General features: G+C 37.3%; 1 protein-coding gene across 1 annotated transcript; it reads right to left on the bottom strand.

Annotated features, from left to right (window-relative positions):
* Window positions 1-8,131: 8,131 nt before the first annotated feature.
* Window positions 8,132-19,076, bottom strand: LOC147539318 (nuclear pore complex protein). The gene is made up of 24 exons (XM_086640885.1): window positions 18,863-19,076; window positions 18,428-18,762; window positions 18,200-18,269; window positions 15,545-15,660; window positions 15,365-15,396; window positions 15,121-15,246; window positions 14,284-14,442; window positions 13,466-13,558; window positions 13,203-13,370; window positions 12,870-12,968; window positions 12,461-12,690; window positions 12,306-12,363; window positions 11,907-11,995; window positions 11,401-11,532; window positions 11,090-11,212; window positions 10,893-10,991; window positions 10,614-10,805; window positions 10,345-10,519; window positions 10,079-10,235; window positions 9,722-9,921; window positions 9,045-9,186; window positions 8,805-8,965; window positions 8,444-8,560; window positions 8,132-8,331 (listed from the first exon to the last, which is right to left on the bottom strand). The coding sequence occupies exons 1-24, from the start codon at window positions 18,940-18,942 to the stop codon at window positions 8,251-8,253; spliced, it is 3,234 nt and encodes a 1,077-aa protein (XP_086497011.1). The 5' UTR covers window positions 18,943-19,076; the 3' UTR covers window positions 8,132-8,250.
* Between the last annotated feature and the right edge of the window lie 668 nt (window positions 19,077-19,744).

The raw sequence follows: 19,744 nt of genomic DNA, 5'->3' as shown, positions 1-19,744 counted from the left end.
CCCCTTTCTAACCTCAAACTTCATTCTTCACACAACCCATCTATCTTTTTCAAAATTTAAAATATAACCAACCACAATTATAATAAACATATAAAAATTAAGTGAAAATTGAAATGTGAACCAACAAAAAGATTAAAAAAAAAAAAACAGTCCTACTGGAAGTCTTGATCAAACTATAGACATAATACCAGATCAATATTGTCATCTTTTTATGAGATTATCTAAGGAAGTCCTATGAAAATATGTGATGGCATTGATGTTAGGAAAAATAACCTAATTAACTTGTTCAGTAATATGAAGATAAACGATGCGAAAGTAAAAGTAAAGACACCAAGATTATTTAACGTGGCAAAAAACCCCTCCAAACTAGAAGGTAAAAAACCACGGGACCTAGTCCAGAAATCTTCCACTATAATTAAATAATGGGTTACACAACTCTTCAAGATGTGTAGAAACACTCTTGGACAACTCTTCACCAAACCTATGGTGGATAAACTGAACAAAGAAACAAAGAAATAAAATCTCTTACTCCTTAGGATTTGAACAAATCCTAGATTACTAAAGGTTGAAGAAGATAACCACAAACTAAATTGCTTCACAAGATTAATAATCTTCTTTTCTTCAAACCAATATTCTGCTCTTTCAATCTCTCTTGAAAGAACCACTTCAGAAATCTCTCTTTCTCTGACTTCTCTTTGTTCTGGAAGTTGTTGTGTATAATCTCTTCCCTTTCACTCCCTTTTATAATGATAAATAAGGAGGTTTACCAATAGAAATAGGAATTCCTTTTTAGGTTTGAAAAAATAGAAACTAGTTTCTATTTTTTCCCCAAACAAGGAATAAGGGAAATCCTATTCCAACTAGGAGTCCTTTAATTATAAGGAGGGACCCCAACAAACTCCCCCTCCCGACTTATGAAGAGGGACCTACCATCCCCAAACCTGCAACACTGCTACATAGCTCATGTTTGCCTTTGGGTAATGGTTTTGTCATCATATCTGAACCATTGTCGTCAGCATGGATTTTCTCGATCTTCAACACCTTTTCTTCAAGAACATCTTGGATCCACTGGTATCTCACATTTATATGCTTGGACTTGGAATGGAAACTAGAATTCTTACTGAGGTGGATGGCACTCTGACTGTCGCAATGAATAACATAATTATCTTGTTTCATACCAAGTTCTTCTAACAGTCTCTTCATCCATAACATCTCCTTGCAACATTCTGTAATGGCAATATATTCTGCCTCTGTAGTAGATAAAGCTACACACTTTTGTAATTTAGATTGCCATGACACTGCTCCCCCTGAAAGTGTAAATAAGTAGCCTGATGTGGACCTTTTAGAGTCTACATCTCCTGCCATGTCTGCATCTGTGTAACCGACTAATACTGGCTTATCATTACCAAAACATATACGAGCTTTAGACGTACCTCTAAGATACTTCAGAATCCACTTCACTGCTAACCAATGCTCTTTGCCTGGATTAGCAAGAAATCTGCTTACTACTCCAACTGCAAATGCAATGTCCGGTCTTGTACACACCATTGCATACATCAAGCTTCCTACAGCTGAAGCATAAGGAATTTTCTCCATTTCTTCTTTCTCACTTCTAGTTGATGGACACTGATCACGAGTCAACTTGAAGTGACTGGCTAATGGACAACTCACTGGTTTTGTCTTGTCCATATTGAACCTTTCTAGAACCTTCTCAATGTATCTTTCTTGTGATAGCCAAAGCTTTCCAGCTTTCCTATCACGAGAGATATGCATGCCAAGAATTTGTTTTGCTGGACCCAAGTCTTTCATATCGAAATACTTGTTTAGTTCCTTCTTTAACCTGCTAATTTTATTAGCATCCTGACCAACAATCAACATATCATCAACATAAAGTAGAAGTATAATCAAATCTCCATCAGGAAATTTATGAACGAAAACACAATGATCTGAAGCCGTCCTGTGATACCCTTGATCCTTCATGAATGATTCAAACTTTTTATACCACTGTCTTGGTGCTTGTTTCAGCCCATATAAACTCTTCTCTAACTTACAAACCAAGTGTTCCTTACCTTTAACTTCAAACCCTGTTGGTTGTTCCATATACACATCTTCCTCCAAGTCACCATGAAGGAAAGCAGTCTTGACATCTAGTTGTTCAATTTCTAGGTTCATACTTGCAGCCAATCCCAATACTAACCGTATCGAGGACATCTTCACCACCGGAGAGAAAATCTCATCAAAATCAATACCCTTCTTCTGCCCAAATCCTTTCACCACTAGGCGTGCCTTATACCGTGGTTGTGAATTTCTTTCTTCGGTTTTGATTTTGAAAACCCACTTATTTTTAAGAATTTTCTTATTCTTAGGTTTTTCAACCAACTTAAAAGTGTTGTTCTTATGCAATGATTCAATCTCATCTTGCATAGCTTTCAACCACTCCTTCTTGTGTTCATCATCTATGGCTTCTTCATAACACTGTGGTTCTCCACTATCTGTAACCATCACATACTCGTGTGGAGGATACTTGGTAGATGGTGCTCTATCTCTAGTCGATCTTCTCAATTCAGCTGGTGGTTCATGTTGAACTTCCATTTCCTGCTCAACATCATCACCCATAGGAACATCTTCATGAGCTTCATCTTCATGATTTTGTTCTTCACCTGCATTATCATGCATAACCTTAGAAGAGATATGTGGATCTAGATCAATGAGATCATTACTATGATTCTCATGCTTCTCAACTTTCCCAAAGTCCTCAATAGTTTGATTTTCAAGAAAGACCACATCTCTACTTCTAATAATCTTCTTATCGACTGGATCCCATAACCTGTATCCGAATTTCTCATCTGCATATCCTAAAAAGATGCATTGCTTGGCTTTATCATCAAGCTTTGCTCTTTGATCTTTAGGTATATGCACAAAAGCCCTGCAACCAAACACCCTTAAGTGTTCATAACTGACTTCTTTCCCAGCCCACACTCTCTCAGCTACATCTCCATCTAATGGTGCTGAAGGTGATAAATTGATCAGATAACATGCAGTACTCATTGCCTCACCCCAGAAGCTTTTAGGCAGCTTTGCTTCTGAGAGCATACATCTGATCCTCTCCACAATAGTGCGGTTCATGCGTTCTGCTACACCATTTTGTTGTGGAGTTTTGGGAACTGTCTGTTCATGTCGAATACCATGGGTTTTGCAATACTCTTCAAACGACCCGATGTATTCTCCTCCATTGTCAGTGCGAATGCACTTCAATGATTTTCCTGTCTCCCGTTCTACCATGTTGTGGAAATTCTTGAAAACTGCAAGTACCTGATCTTTGGTCTTTATGGCATATGCCCAAACTTTTCTGGAAGCATCATCTATAAAAGTAACAAAATACAAAGCACCACCAAGTGTTTTGACCTTTAAAGGTCCACAAACGTCAGAATAAACGAGTTCCAAAACACTGGATTTTCTTTCAGATGCATTCCTTTGAAAGGATACTCTATGTTGTTTTCCTACTAAACAATGAGAGCAAGTGTTTAAATTTATACCTTTTACGTTCGGTAAGTCTTGTCGTTTAGCAAGGATTTGAAGTCCTTTCTCGCTCATGTGCCCGAGTCTTCTATGCCAAAGATCAGTGGAAGAATCTTTTTCAACTGCATTCAATTCTCCTTTACACAGTTTTACTTGAGTTCTGTATAAAGTACAACACTTCTTCCCTCTTGCTATCACCATTGACCCTTTTGTGAGCTTCCACTTTCCATCACCAAAGTGACTGTGGTACCCTTCATCATCTAATACTCCGGTAGAGATTAGGTTATATCGAAGATCTGGTATATGCCTCACATTCTTAAGAATCAATGTACTTCCTGTGCTCGTCTCAATTTTCACTTCTCCAATTCCTACGATTTTTGAGAAACCTAAGTTTCCCATCCTGACTTTGCCAAGGTCACCAGTTCTGTAAGAGTTAAAGAAATCCTTACATGGAGTAGCATGATACGAAGCACCTGAGTCAACCAACCATGTTGTTTCTAGTTCTGACTCAGTCATACTTAAGCAAGTGTCTCCACAACCTGAGAGTAAGATAATGTCATCACCTGAGGCAACTGCCGCAACATTATCTTGTTTTTCATCATCCTTTTTATTTTCCTTCTTTGGTTTCTTGCAATCACTCTTGTAATGACCCATTTTTCCACAACCAAAACATCTAACTTCTTTCTTTGGTTTTGATCTCCCCCTTGACTTATCACGGTTATGAGGTTTTCTACTTTTACCTCTCCCCCGTCTTTCTGTAACAAGTGCCTCTGAATGAGACTCGTCTGACGATGATTTCCTTCTTGTTTCTTCATTCAACAAACTACCTGTTACGTGATTCATACGCATTATGCCATCAGGAGCAGAATTGCTAAGAGACACCACCAATGTCTCCCAACTATCTGGTAAAGAATTTAGAAGAAGTAAGGCCTGCAACTCATCATCCAAAACTAACTTCATTGCAGAAAGCTGGTTTACTAGACTTTTCATCTCATTCAAGTGTTGAGCAATTGAGGTTCCTTCTTTATATTGTAATTTTCCTAGCTTTCTGAACAAGTAAGCCTTTTTGGCAGCTGTCTTCTGATCATACAATTCTTCTAATTTCCTCCATAGACTATAAGCGGAAGTCTCCGTCGATACATGATGAAAAACACTGGGTTCCACCCATTGTCGAATAAATCCAACAACCTTACGATCTAATACCTTCCAGTCTTCATCATCTATCTTCATCGGTTTTGTACCGTGATTTTCAATGGGTACAGCTAGGTCTTTGCAGTATAACAAATCTTCCATTTTTGCTTTCCACATCAAGTAGTTTTCTCCATCTAAACTAATCATTCGATTAGTATTCACTTCCATATTTCTGAACAATAAATCCAACCTTAGCTCTGGTACCACTTGTTAGGAAAAATAACCTAATTAACTTGTTCAGTAATATGAAGATAAACGATGCGAAAGTAAAAGTAAAGACACCAAGATTATTTAACGTGGCAAAAAACCCCTCCAAACTAGAAGGTAAAAAACCACGGGACCTAGTCCAGAAATCTTCCACTATAATTAAATAATGGGTTACACAACTCTTCAAGATGTGTAGAAACACTCTTGGACAACTCTTCACCAAACCTATGGTGGATAAACTGAACAAAGAAACAAAGAAATAAAATCTCTTACTCCTTAGGATTTGAACAAATCCTAGATTACTAAAGGTTGAAGAAGATAACCACAAACTAAATTGCTTCACAAGATTAATAATCTTCTTTTCTTCAAACCAATATTCTGCTCTTTCAATCTCTCTTGAAAGAACCACTTCAGAAATCTCTCTTTCTCTGACTTCTCTTTGTTCTGGAAGTTGTTGTGTATAATCTCTTCCCTTTCACTCCCTTTTATAATGATAAATAAGGAGGTTTACCAATAGAAATAGGAATTCCTTTTTAGGTTTGAAAAAATAGAAACTAGTTTCTATTTTTTCCCCAAACAAGGAATAAGGGAAATCCTATTCCAACTAGGAGTCCTTTAATTATAAGGAGGGACCCCAACAATTGATATTATAAGAGTTGGTGAACTTGTAAAGGGGTTGTAGACTTGTAGCAATAGTGGGCCGAAGAGTGACAGTACATCTGCAAGAACTATTATGTAGACTTTTGAGAGTGACTGACCATGTTATATCTGTAATCTGTGGCTACAACAATATCATCAGTGTTAGAGAGAAGGACTATTCAGTAACTCTTGAGATAAAGGAAGGAGCTAATATAAAAGAGTTCTTTCCTAAATGTTAGAGAGAATTCTTTCTCTAATCTTTCAATCAGGACTCAAATATGTCAAACCTCTTGAGACTCAAGATTGATAGTTGAGGGAGACACTCTAATTTTTGTTGGTCTCCAATGGAGATCTCTAAAGTCTCTATACTTAATACACATGTCTCTCTTCAATCCAATAGATAAAAAGTAGTTGAAAAGCAAGGTTTTTTATTGGGTTAATTCCGTTTTGGCCCCCGATTTGTGACCAACTGGCCGTTTTGGCCCCCAATTGTGTCCGGCAGTTCGTTTTGGCCCCAATTTCCTGTTTGGCCCCAACATATTTTTGTAAGCTTCTCCATTCTACCCTTATGGCAATTTTGTAAATTAAATGTATTTTCTTTCTCTTTGTCCACCTCACTAAGCAATTGCCACGTCATATTCGTCCACATAAGGTCGCCGGAAAATGTCGTCGGAAAATGTCGTCAGCGACATCATTTCCGGCGACCACCATTTTTTTTTTTTAACTTCTTCTTCTCCAACCATCTCCTTCCTTCTTCTTCTCTCTCTCCTTCCTCTTCTCTCTCTCTCTCTCTCTCTCCTTCTTCTTCTCTCTCTCCTTCTTCTTCTCTCTCTCCTTCTTCTTCTCTCTCTCCTTCTTCTTCTCTCTCTCTCCCCCTCTTCTCTCTCTGTTAGGTTTCCGGCGAAGGGAAAACCCCAGATCCAGACGAAGAGGTGTCTGGATCTGGGGTTTTCCCCAGATCCAGACGGTTTCCGGCGAAGGGTTTCCCTTCGCCGGAAACCTAACAGAGAGAGAAGAGGGGGAGAGAGAGAGAAGAGGGGAAGAGAGAGAGAAGAAGAAGGAGAGAGAGAAGAAGAAGGAGAGAGAGAGAGAGAAGAGGAAGGAGAGAGAGAGAAGAAGAAGGAAGGAGATGGTTGGAGAAGAAGAAGGAGATGGTTGGAGAAGAAGAAGTTAAAAAAAAAAATGGTGGTCGCCGGAAATGATGTCGCCGGCGACATTTTCCGGCGACCTTATGTGGACGAATATGACGTGGCAATTGCTTAGTGAGGTGGACAAAGAGAAAGAAAATACATTTAATTTACAAAATTTCCATAAGGGTAGAATGGAGAAGCTTACAAAAATATGTTGGGGCCAAACAGGAAATTGGGGCCAAAACGAACTGCCGGACACAATTGGGGGCCAAAACGGCCAGTTGGTCACAAATCGGGGGCCAAAACGGAATTAACCCGTTTTTTATTGGTTGGAAGTTTAAAGTAACACTAAGAGAGTCTCAAGTAGACACTCTCATTTTAGAGTTTCTCTCTCTAGACACTCTATAATAAATGTGTCCACCTCATATTAGAGTGTAACAAAGTGTTCCATTGGAGATGGTTTTTTAACAAAAACTCCAAATAGTCATATGTGGCACTCTAAGTGTTAGAGATTGAGTGTCCCATTGGAGATGCTCTTAATACACATGTCATTCTTCAATTCAATAGATAAAAAGTAATTGAAAAGCAAGATTTTCTATTGGTTGAAATTTAAAAGTAACACTTAGAGAGTCTCAAGTAGACACTCTCATTTTAGAGTTTCTCTCTCTAGACACTTTATAATAAATGTGTCCACCTCATATTAGAGTGTCTAATAAAGTGTTCCATTGGAGATGAACTTTTAACAAAAATTCCAAAAAGTCTATGTGGCACTCTAAGTGTTGGAGATTGAGTGTGTCATTTGAGATGCTCTTCGACAAGCACCTTTTCATTCGGGAATCCAAAGAATTCCCCTATTTTGTAGACTGTTTGTAGTTTTAATTAATAAGGGTGGTGAACAAACAAAAATCTTGTACGGTCAAAAGTTATCACAATGCTTATTTGACCTCTATTTAATTGGAGTACACAAATTTAAGGGTTAATTCCGTAATTTGTGACCAACTCACTGTTTTGACTCCAAAGAAGAAGTATTCTAAAGATATCGTGCCTTTATAACTTTTTTCATAAAATCTGATTGACACTTGTACTTCGGGCTATATGGTGTTTGGGTGTGGACTGTAGGCCTATGGATCGAGATGGATTTGAGCCCAATCCTTCCTATTTTAAATTAAAGAGAAAAAGAGTTCACATGGCGATGACAAGATTCAAGAGCCACAACAAACAAATAGAGAAGCTCCCATGAAAGAACAGCTATAATACCCACGATTTATCTAGACCAGTGGCAGGGGGATACATTAAGGACGGTTTCTCTCTCTATCAACCACTAGAGGAAATCCTCTGCCATTGACACACCCCTTGGTCGGTGCTCTTGGCCACGGGGTTTCTTCCGCTTCATCGAGGTTCTGGATAAGGGATTTGGACAAAATCCTTCTCAACACTCATTGCTCTTTACTTTAAATAAAAACCTTTGATTATACGTTTAATAAGTTATTACAACTCTGATTTACTCAAATTTCAGAACGTCAAGTCTTCAAGCATTACATAACTTGCAGTACAATCAATTTACTTAAGAATCATCCTCCATTGAAAATTCCTCTTGAAACTCCATTTTCGATATTGAGTACTCCCTCTCGAATAACAAAAATTCCTTGAGAAACGAACAGAGATTGTTAGTTTTGTTATTCAGATGAATTGCATCATAAGTTTCGGCAAATTGAGAGATTTTATAGTGATTAATGGACAAAGAGGTACTTAGTTACCTGCAGTTGCTGCTGACTAAACAAATTGATCAACCCAGATTCAGGAGAACCAACTAGCTCGATCAACTCATCGTGATCTTCTGGCAGATTACCGGACTCCACAAGTGAAACTGAAACCTGTAGACATTTATTTTAGACAATCAGTAGTGGAAATTGCAAGTCATCCTAAGCAGTTGGGGCCGGAGGGGCGTGATGTGGAATGGGGCATGGGCCAATCCTTGATCCCATGATCCTAATCGAGTTATTCAGCCGACTTTTAGTCGAGTAACTAGATTCACTTATCGATAATAGATCAAGTTTTTTCCATTTCTGAGCTCATAATAAGGTAGTTTTGTCTTAGGGATAGATGTAAGTTAGCTACCTGCATAGAGCGAAGGATGATTTCTGGAAGACAGCAGCGGCGGCAAAGCCCTCGCACAATGTAAGTAGCTGGGCCTTCCAACAAACCATCCTTGTTTGAATACCAAGAATCCAGTCTTGATATCTCCATTGTAACTCCAGCTTGAAACCGGTTTAGTTCACCTGCATCAAGAATTAAACATGTTAACCAGAAATACAGAAAAGTGAGTAAAAAATGTGTATGTTAAGCTTATATTTGTACCTTTAAATCCTGCTGCTATAACAGTAGCAAGAACACCACCGTCATTAATGTCATTTCTTCCAATTCCGTCACCTTCCACTGCCAAACAACGGAGAGCTACCTCGATGCAGTACTTATCCATTGTAGAGATGGAGACATTAACCTGCCAGTTGTGAAAACATAAACATAAATCACTGGCTTTGAAGAATAACAAATTGAAACTTACTGCATTAAAACTGAGCATACTAAAAAGGAATGATTCAAGTATTCAACAAATATTCAGAAAATTGCATTGAGATTTGACTCAAAAAAAAAGAATTATGGAGGAGAGAAGATCATCCAACTGGATCAGGTTTTTAGCTAAAGAAAGCACAATTTCAGGTCCTAATATTTCTCTTTGCAAGGCTATAATATAAGCCATATTCATTTGTTATGGATAATCTAATCTACCTTATCCGGATACCCGAACAGTAAGGGAATCTAATAATGTCAGATTTTGGCTACGAAATATTGTATTTTAGGAGCTACTAGCTCATGGATTGGATTGGATCGAAACCAGAGGTAGCCCGTCCATGTAAAACATACTAGTCAGTTATTATGTATGAAACTTTATTGAGTTTAATTTGAATTATTATAGTAGACTTTGTGGCAGATGTACAAAAAAGTATATGTTTATCTACTTGCATAAGAGTACATACCATGAGTTCACGGTTTAGAACAACTTCTTCTGAGACTGAAGAATAGAGGGCGCTCGTCAAAGTAGTGCATGACGTGGCATCTGGAAGCATACATTCACCACTTGGTATACACAACATCGCAGTAGCATGTAATTCGAGGTATATGGGATCCAATGATTCATTTACATGATCTTCAGAGGAAGCCAACCATCGGTCTTTTCCTATTGCGAAAAAAACATCGGAATGAGAGCAGATCTCTTCCAAAATAAAAGCTCAATAGACAAAGAATATAAGACCTGCGCTTATATAATATATTGACATCATTTTAAAGACTGGTAGCTCAAAAATCATTCATGAGATGCAGTTCCATCAACTCACGTTGTAAAAGTAACATCGATGCGGTTATTGATTCTTTTGCTGCCGCAATTGCTCGTTGTCTTTCCTCCATAGAAAGATTATCTGGAGAAACCTCTGCATTCTCCAACTCTATTTTAAGCCAATTACGAAAAGTTGCATCACAAGAGTAATATTCACTCTGTTCAACAGGATACCAGAAAACATTTAAGTACTATATAGGATATTTTCAGAACAAGGTTTTCAAATAAAAGTAATAGAACAATGTCAAAGTCTCGTTTGAAGCATACCCAATCTTGAAACTCCTGTAAATTTTCCGAAGCATCATGATTCTCAAAGGAAAGAAAAGTTTCTGTTGGCTGTTTTAAGGGCTCAGCTAGGAAGCTAAATAGCTTGTGTGCTCCAACGGGCATTTTAGGAACTCTCCACATAGAAATCAGAGCGAACTCCCTGAATAGTATGTTACTATAGAACAACCAATAATTAGTATTGTTCAGTTATGGTGGTAGAGATGAAGCCTAAACCAATGAACAGATAAATGTGGTTCCAAGTGGTATACCTATGTATCATTGCCCTCAGAAGGAGCTTGGCATTAATTTCCTCAGCATTATTGATAGTAGAAGGGGGAGTAAAACAGAGCCACTGAATACCCATAGCTTTTTGAAGACTCTGCAGACGGTGCTGCTCTGCAACATCGGATGATTTATCATCGTATTTACCAGGTTTGGTTTCTCGGGATCTCAATAAAACCCTATTTTTGTAACGAAGACTCCAAGTTAGTCTTATATAAAGTGAAAATCAAAAGAAATAAAATTGTTTCAAGTTCTGTATATGTTACCTCTCAATAATTTCCTCGAAACTTGCTTTTGTATCATCCTCAGGAGAGAATGGCAAGTATTCCATTGCAGAAAGGAATATTTTATATTTGACATGCGCGCTGTCAGCAGGAAAAATGCAAGGTCACAACCACTATTAAAAAAATGACATCATTTTTTTAATATTGTCAAAGAAAAAGAAATTGTAGTTAGAAGAGACCTCGAATTTAACCGCAGTTCCATCATGTGTATGAATAGATCAATGCAGAGATGACGTGCAAGCTGAGAGGCATAAACCCCTACCAACTCTTCGTGCTCCATTGAGAACAAATACATGGCATACCTGAAATTGAGTTTACACAACAGGAAACAGATTACTGCCAACTTAATTAACACGAGATTGTTCAAAAACAATCGTCTTAATTTTTACTTTGACACTGGCTCTTCGGCAAGTAGCTTTTTCTTTCATTCTACCCATCTTAGGCAACGCAAAGTAATTTTATTCTTACAATCGTCTGAATTAGTACTCACATGTGGAGAATGAGATCACCAACAGTCATAAGCTTCTCTCTGAAGGTGTCCTTGATTTGGTCAGCCAATAGGTGTCTAAGAACAAGCACTAGATGTGCACCAAAACGAATCATCTGAGGATCGCCATGAGGCCTGCACAAAAAGGAGACGTGTTGACAAGAAGATTAACTAAAAGATAAAATATAATTCTTTTGAACTAGGACTATGAGTAGATGCTTTCAGGAAAACAACAGTTATGATGTTCATACTCCAGTGAGCTATTAAATGCAGATTTAAGTTCCAAATCAAATATTCAATTGCTTCACCTCTTGGATGGAGTACAGCAAGAACACAATAAGTATTAGACTATCCAGAGTTCTTTAATTTATCCATTTATCTAAAATCCATAACATCTATATCCATACTTTTTCAGATAACAATTTTTCTCAAAAAATATATATTTCCACCCATATCTTGAGCTGATAGTTAAGGCTTTTATCTAAAATTCTAAAATAAGATATCACAACCTGAAGCCATTATGGTCATCTTCTGAGGGTGATATCCATGCCCACATAAGATCCAGAAGGTGTGGTATATCTCCAACCATGAGACTCATCTGTCAAACAATATACCCATCAATATGATCAGTGTAAAGATTATGCAGAAAAGGGAGCATCGACAATGTTATATTCACATTAACAAAATTGTGCAGATGACAAATATTAAGGTGAAAACTGAAAACGAATGGGAAAAGAAACACTCATCAATTTGGTACGAAGTGTAAAAACTCAAACCTAGGAGTACAAAATATTGCAATTCTTACATGCAAATCGGCACTCCAGCAGTACAACTACTTGGAGTTTAGCAAACAAATAAAAATATATAAAGAAACCAACTTAAACTTTAAGATTGTCTGAGATTATTGCCTCAATTTGCCGATGCTGCTCCCTGCATCCTCGGGAGACGGCTTCATGTACCATATCACTGCATACAGAAGCTCACTAATCAGATATTGAACATTGTCGCAAAAGGTGATAGAGAAATCGAGGAGGTTCAAGTAAATTCGCCTGAAGTGTTGTACCCTGAATGGAGTTTCTGAAGAAGAGCAGAAAGATCTCTAGGTTGTTGCCTGAGAACATGGCAAGGCCAACTTTCTGTACCATATGAAGAAAACTTGTCTCCATGTCCAGGACTTTCGTCTATATCATCACCATAAGTTTTCAACTGTTCCAGTCTGCCAGGTTGTAAACGGGCTAATTCTAAATCTACCAGGACATCAAGCCATGACTTAGCCATTGCCCAGCATGCTGACTACAAAATCATGAGATTTAACAAGCATTTTAATAATGAAGACAGAAAAGGAAACAGGGTGTGACAAGATGACCAACTGTTGCAGTCTGCCAGGTGTAAACAGGTTAATTATACGATAGATGGTTTGCTCAAGGTTCATTTTCAGTAAATGGGTATAACGTATAAATACTAAATAGTACCTCCCAATCTGTACAGACAGGAAGCAAGCGCTTCAAATTGCTACATTGAGCTGCATATATTGCTGCTTCATATTTCCCAACATCTTGATCCGCGATTTTCTAGGAAGTACAATATATAAACAGATTGTGAACATATAAATTGGGGAAAACTGCAATTAGTTCAGCAAGGAAGAGTGTGATCAAGATAACATCCAATTAAAAGAAAAGATAATATTTATATAGAGAGGTCTTAGATTCAATGCCTACATGAATTGTTGATAGACAAAAAAATAGGAAAGATAAACTAGCCATTATAAAAATTGACATGATTCTTCCTCAGTCAAAGAATCCTACCTCTGAGGCACAATAAGAAGCCCATTTCCAAAGGCGCCATTGCCGACCAATCCCACTTTCCAATTCAATGGCTTGCAAAGTTCTGTTCTTCCCATTCTTCACTAGTGATTCAATAGAGGGAAACTGGTCCAACCCTCCAAAAGGACAAAGAGTTGCAGCCCTCCATGGCTGTCACATCAAGAAGTAAAAAGATAAAACGTTTATGGAGAAAGAAAAATAGATCTGATCTAGAAATCTGTGACTCTCTGAAAAGGTTGGCACACCTGTCCAGCAGATCGACACAGGTCACATGCTTCGTCCAGTCTTCCTGCTCGTAATAATATCCAGACATCTTCTAGAATAGATTCCTCTTGTTTCTGTAAAAGTATAACAACTGTTTAATTAATAATAAGTTGGAAAATTTTCCATGATATGTTGTTTCCTGGGAAAATGTGGAGATGCTATAAAAAGGTCATGTCAGCTGTTGCATTTGGCAGCGCCCACATACTGTTTCACGAATTTTGTTGCCAAGAAAAAAAGTGTACTACGTAAAAGAAAGGAACAACCATTATTAACAATATGAAAAAAAAAAAAGTGGAAAATTGTACGCCTTGGAAGAAAGAACTGTGGGGCTAAGGAAAGACAACATGAAGTTGGATACTAGGAAGAATGTAATGACAAAATTACATATTTCATATATGTTCACAGTAGCTACCAGAAAGATTAAGTTGAAATATTTCTTAATTGCCACACAAATAGTTCAGTAATAGCAGATTACCACTTAAGAATACAACTCAAGAACCCCTTTACTAACAGATCGCATACATCTAATACTGTATGTATCCTATGCCAAGTATTACCTCAACTAGATGATCCAAGTAGATTTCCAAGCAAAGTGAACTAAGTACAAAAGGCTGAGAGTTAATCAAGTTCTACACTTCTACCTATCGCCTTTATATCCAAATTAATATTCCTATGATATTGGAACCATACTACTCAGAACTCCATGTCGATTAGAAAATATCAACTGATGGAAAAAAAAATGGAACTTCAACTGAACTAATAAATATATTGAATGTGAATTAAGTAAAACCTTACATACTTTGTCATCAGGTAGTAGCTGTGCCATTTCACGTGTTGGGGCATCAAAATCCAAATGTCGAACACTAGCTGGATCGGCAAGACCCTTATTTAAAAATCTTTGAGTTTGCTGCCAAATTCCAGATTTTTGGAGATAGCTACCAACATGAGATCCTTGAATCTGCAAAATCATTGAACCACATATTTGTCACATAATCAACTCACAAGAAAAAGGCACAATTTGTCATGACAAGGAATCTGAAGATAAGTATTATGAAGACTAGGAAGCACTAATTTTCAAAAAAAGTATTATGAAGACTAGGAAGCACTAAGCATAAAGAAAAGCTTGTTCAATTTGCCAAAAACAATTTATAAACCTCGTGGTCCACATTCCAAAAAAGTTTGTCTGCAGGGTCAAATATTTAAGCCATAAACACAAGTTTATTATCAGAAGACAACACCCACGAACACAAAGAGAAGGAGAGGTAACAAATACAATTGATTCATCAGAAGAAGAGCTTATCTATCAAATAAGTTTTCATACAGAGATATGGAGCCCTCTCTTATTAGCATTATTTCCAGTTCAAATAAGCAAATTTAAAGTTCTTTATCCGCAAGTGAAACACAATCTACAGACATGGTGATAAAAAAAATATAAGAATAATTCTCCATGAATATTTTCAATTGTAAAATGATATTAGTAAAACACCAACAAACTTCAAGCAGTGAAAGCCATAGAATAAACAAGGGACCCCTCAGCATGATCATTCTCTAATAGTGGAAGCTCTTTTGGGGACGGGAAGGAAGACCCTTAAAACTGATTCAAAAATTGGAGCAAAAGAAGATATGCAATCATTACTTTATTATCTAAATCAAGAGCTTTAGAGGCTAACTCCTCAAGCCATTGAACAATTCGAAGACATGATTGTGCTGTATGATCTGTCAAGACAAACTGGCACGCCTCCAGGTGAGAAGTTGTGGGGGTCTGTCATTGAAAACAATGAAGAACTTAGAAAGGACACCTTCAACATCCAAATTAACTTATAAATAAACATTTTGGATAAAGAAATTTCAAATGCAACAATTGAAATAGAAAAGTTTACCACAATTAGGTCTTCAGGAAGTTCTTCGTTCCCTGCAACATGATCAAATTTTTTTTTAAGATTTTAAATCTCCCAAACTTGGGAAGTTACTTCATATATCAGGAGAATGATCATGAGCGAAGTTATAATCCACGGGTAGAGATTCAAAGACAATTATGTAAATGGGCAAAGAAGTTTAACCTTTCCCAAACAGATGCCACAGAAGAGACCAAGAAGCTGCTTCGTCAAGCAGCAAACGAGCCTTTTGCCTCATCAATTTATCTTCTACAACCCGATACCTCCCATTAGATCCATACCTACAAAATCACTCATACCAATGGATGTATTCAGGTAATACTGACGCAGCCTAGCCTACAAAGTAAACATTTAAAAATCCTAAGCATTCCACAAAAGAATCTAATAATTCATTGAACTATGATAGTTACTCCTGTCATATTTATATTCCTTATGTTGCAACAAGCAAGGATTTCCTCTTCTTATCCTTCATTGCCCCTGGCCGGCAATCATGGGCGACGGCACATAGGAGCTTGACTTAGGGATGTCAACGGGGCGGGTTTGGGACGGGTTACCTCTTTCCCAAGTCCGCCCCGTTAGTAAACGGGTTTTACCATTCCCGTCCCAATAGTTAATCGGGGCGGGTATTTAATTACCATACCCGTTCCGGTTAGAAATTACTTAACCATTACCGACCCGCCCCACCCCGTTTAACATGAAACGGTGCGGGGCGGGTCGGATTTAAACATAAATTTCATATTTTTATTTCAAATAAGTTAGATTAATCAAAATAATATAAATATTATAAACAAAATTTTATAACATTTTGGTTTTATCAACTATAAACACTACAACTTATTACATAATATAAAATATAAAATAGTTAAATTGATGATATAAGATAAAAAGTTTTAGAAACCTATTGTATATATAATAATACATAACATATATAATCGGGGCGGGGCGGGTTTTACTACCTAATCCCAAACCCGCCCCGAACCCGGTAAATGGTTTTATCTTCGTACCATTACCGTCCCATTTAATAAACGGGGCGGTAAAACCCGTTCCATTAGGGACGGATTCGGGAAAAAACCCACCGGTTCGGACTAAATTGCCACCCCTAAGCTTGTGTGTGTGTGGGGTGGGGGGCGTGGGGGGGGGGGGGGGTCCCACAAGCCCTATACATATGCACTCGTAGGTATACATGTACTCAATGCACATATGTATGTGTACTGCAATTTAAAGTATATTTCATTAAATCCAAATATATTGTACTTCCCATGTTTATAAGTACTCGACTTCGAAAAAAAAGATGGAACGTTATATTTTCATCAGCAGACCATATTTGTACAACATGACGTGCTAGAAAACTGTTCACGACATCGAATTTTTATTCGAAATAACTACTTAATATACAGCTCATTAAGTTTAATATTTTCTCAATTTTATTTTCTTTCAATGAGAGTAGACACGTAATGAGATTTTACAGTATAGTTCTCTCTTTGTTGTTCAAGTGTTCAAAAACTTGTTCCAAATTTCCAATGCTCATTGATTCAGCAGAAATATTCCATCATGACTGTTTTTTTCGTATTTGAAATGTTCATAATTTGTGCCATGTGACAGTTTTTCGTTATAGAGCTTTATACGTTGATAAATTATTGTAAGAAAAGACAGTTATAACGGGTTTTCCATTCTTTATTTAACGTCATAACAACCTTTCGTCACTTCCAATGTGGCGATCATTTAGTTATTTCAGTTATTAGGGTGTGCAACCACTGGAATGAATGGCCTCGCCACTGCCGGGAACTAACCCGTCCAATCTTATTTCCAAAAAGCTACTAAAAAGAAAATATGCTTGAAAGGCTGTTATCAAAACAATACCACTTTTTCTAATGTTACTGATACTTAAGATCTGATACTTGTCTATGTCAACAACGTTATTCCACCCCCTCCATAAGCTTCCAGTGACTGAGTAACCACCCAGCTAATTATGGACTAGTCAAGGCTTGAACAAAAAGTCATTACTCGGCACTTGCTAAATGTAACGAATATCGACAAAAAGGAATGCAAAAAAACATCTGAGGACATGAACACATGCATCCACAGCAAAGTTAAACATCCAAGCACTGAATGGATGAAGTGCAGTGTCGAAGACTCGAAAGGTGAGGTTATGAAACAAATCCGAAAGTTATCTGCCTGTCTCAAGCTCAAACTGGTCACTCATATTCATTCTACCTAACTTTATTTTCCTTCCTTGTGGGCAGGGTAAAACATTTGTATTACTTCATAAGTTTAACGTGAAAAACTAAAAAGAGATTAGGGCCGGTCTTACTGGTGAAAACCAAAAAAAATATTTTACCCCTAAAGCTACATCTTTTATCACAACCGATACTTGATTTCTCTTTATTATCAAATTCGTAATAATGATCTCACTGGAAACACCAACACTACTTTTTGCCTTTTTTTCTACAATGGACTTCTAAGATAAATCTTAAAACAGTTTGGGATGCCATGCAGATGATTAATTTCTTTTTTTTAAGTGAAAGAATACTTGTCCTCAAAAGAAGTTTAATGATCATAAAAGAAACGGAGTCTTGGAATTCCTTCTGGAAAGAAAGAGGTTATACTACATTTTTCAGAATTCATCAAATCTACCTTCTGTGCTATTAATTAACTAAGGTTTAACTTTGACTTAAAGGTACATTCTTCACAGTCTAAGTCTCAAAGACACTATGAGTATTAGTTTGACCTCATCGTCGAATTGTATTTGTACAAAAGTGATATTCATAAACCTAAAGCATGCCTTTCAAGTTCCAACCAATTTTTTTAAGAAAAACACACCTTAGAGACTCAGATACATTTCGACAAGCCTCCTCAAAACGTAATATAAGATCAGGGATACGCATCAATCCTGCAAAATTAGATATGATAATGAGATACAAGATATGTTCACCAACATGATATGAATACGTAAAAATTGAGCATTATCAATTAGTTAAACAAATGAAAACCAAGAAGTCTGTGGAATCAACAAACTAAAAGGACTGATAAAAGGTAATCTTTAAACACCTTGAAGTGCAGAATCTAGTAGTGATGCGAATAACACGAAAGTTGACTCTAAACTATCCAAAGAAACTTCATCCTCATTCTTTAAAGCTTTCTGTGAAGGGCTTCCGATTCGTGCAATGGAATCAAATCCACCATCATCGATCTCCAATCTCCTTTTATACGACTTAAATGGAGTTCCTTCCAACCTATCTGATTCATAACTTTCGGCTTCTTGTTTAATTTCTTCAAGATAAATTGCAGCATTAGGTCTTCTTTGAATACTATGCCCATCATTAAACAATTTAGAAGATGAACTTTCTTGTTGAGGTGAAATACTTGAACCTAAGTGTCTTTTACTGCAATTAATCAAGTAAAACCAAAATGAGGTATGAATATAGAGTTTGGAGGAATCAATTCTAGAGAGAGAGAGAGAGAGAGAGAGAGAAAGAGAAGTACCCGTATCGGCGAAACTGCTCTCTGGTACTGAGGTCTTCTGGATCGAAATAGCTAGGAGAAATCTCCATGTCGACGTCCATGGTGAGGGTGAAAGGTTGATGTATAACCCTAGAAATTCTTGTTAGTCGATTGAAGGTTTTGAAGATTAAAAGTTAAACCCTAGAAGAAGAAAATAAAGGCGGGAACGAATTGTTGAAGCTCTACAATACGCCCCTGAAGAGTGAAGAACTAGTTCGTATTGGTAGTACCATGACGGCTGACCGTTCTCCTATGTGGACTGACCGAGGCCCTTACAAACATTACCCAAATAAAAGGCCCAATTTAACTAAAGCCCATTGCGCTGTTATAAGGCACCATCCAGAAAGCTATAAGTTGGAGGCAAATTGTTATAGGGAGATTTTATAGGGGCCCCCCATTTTTGTTAAAAGGGCCCCTCCTTTAAAAGCGCCTCCCAAATCTCCCATTTTGGTTAGAAGGGCCCCTCCAGAAAAAGGCACTCTCCCTTATCTTGTTTGACCTAACGGTAAACTTAACGCCGTTAGGTCAAAATTATTAAAACCAAGAAAAAGTCCTTTAACCAATCAAAAGCCCCACCCCTCTTTCATCTTCCTCATAACTTTTGTTTCATCTTCTTCTTCTTCATCTATTACCTCTATCACTACCGCTTTTTCATCTTCATCTCTCCCTCATTCTCTCTCGGTTTCTCTCTCTTTCTTTCTCCTCTTTCCATCTCCATCTCTTCCTCTTTCTTTTTCCTCATAACCCTAGGTTTAGTTTTTTTCGATTTTTTGAAACTATATTGTTTGAATACTTAAATCTACTGGTTAGCAACACAAGGAAGAAGATTTGCGGACCATATTTGGTCTGGAAGCAGGTGAAAAT

The sequence above is a fragment of the Eschscholzia californica genome, unplaced genomic scaffold (assembly GCF_041429995.1).
Source record: "Eschscholzia californica isolate CP2 unplaced genomic scaffold, dmEscCali1.0.p SCAF_5, whole genome shotgun sequence".
Classification (NCBI taxonomy): Eukaryota; Viridiplantae; Streptophyta; class Magnoliopsida; order Ranunculales; family Papaveraceae; genus Eschscholzia; species Eschscholzia californica.
This window is presented reverse-complemented; position numbering and strand designations above follow the sequence as displayed.

Coding starts and splice junctions, on each gene's coding strand:
- LOC147539318 (XM_086640885.1), bottom strand. CDS start 18,942: ATGGACGTCGACATGGAGATTTCTCCTAGCTATTTCGATCCAGAAGAC. Junction 11,996..12,305: donor AGCAGCATCGGCAAATTGAG/GCAATAATCTCA, acceptor ATTGTTTGACAG/ATGAGTCTCATGGTTGGAGA. Junction 8,966..9,044: donor TATAGCAGCAGGATTTAAAG/GTACAAATATAA, acceptor TTCTTGATGCAG/GTGAACTAAACCGGTTTCAA.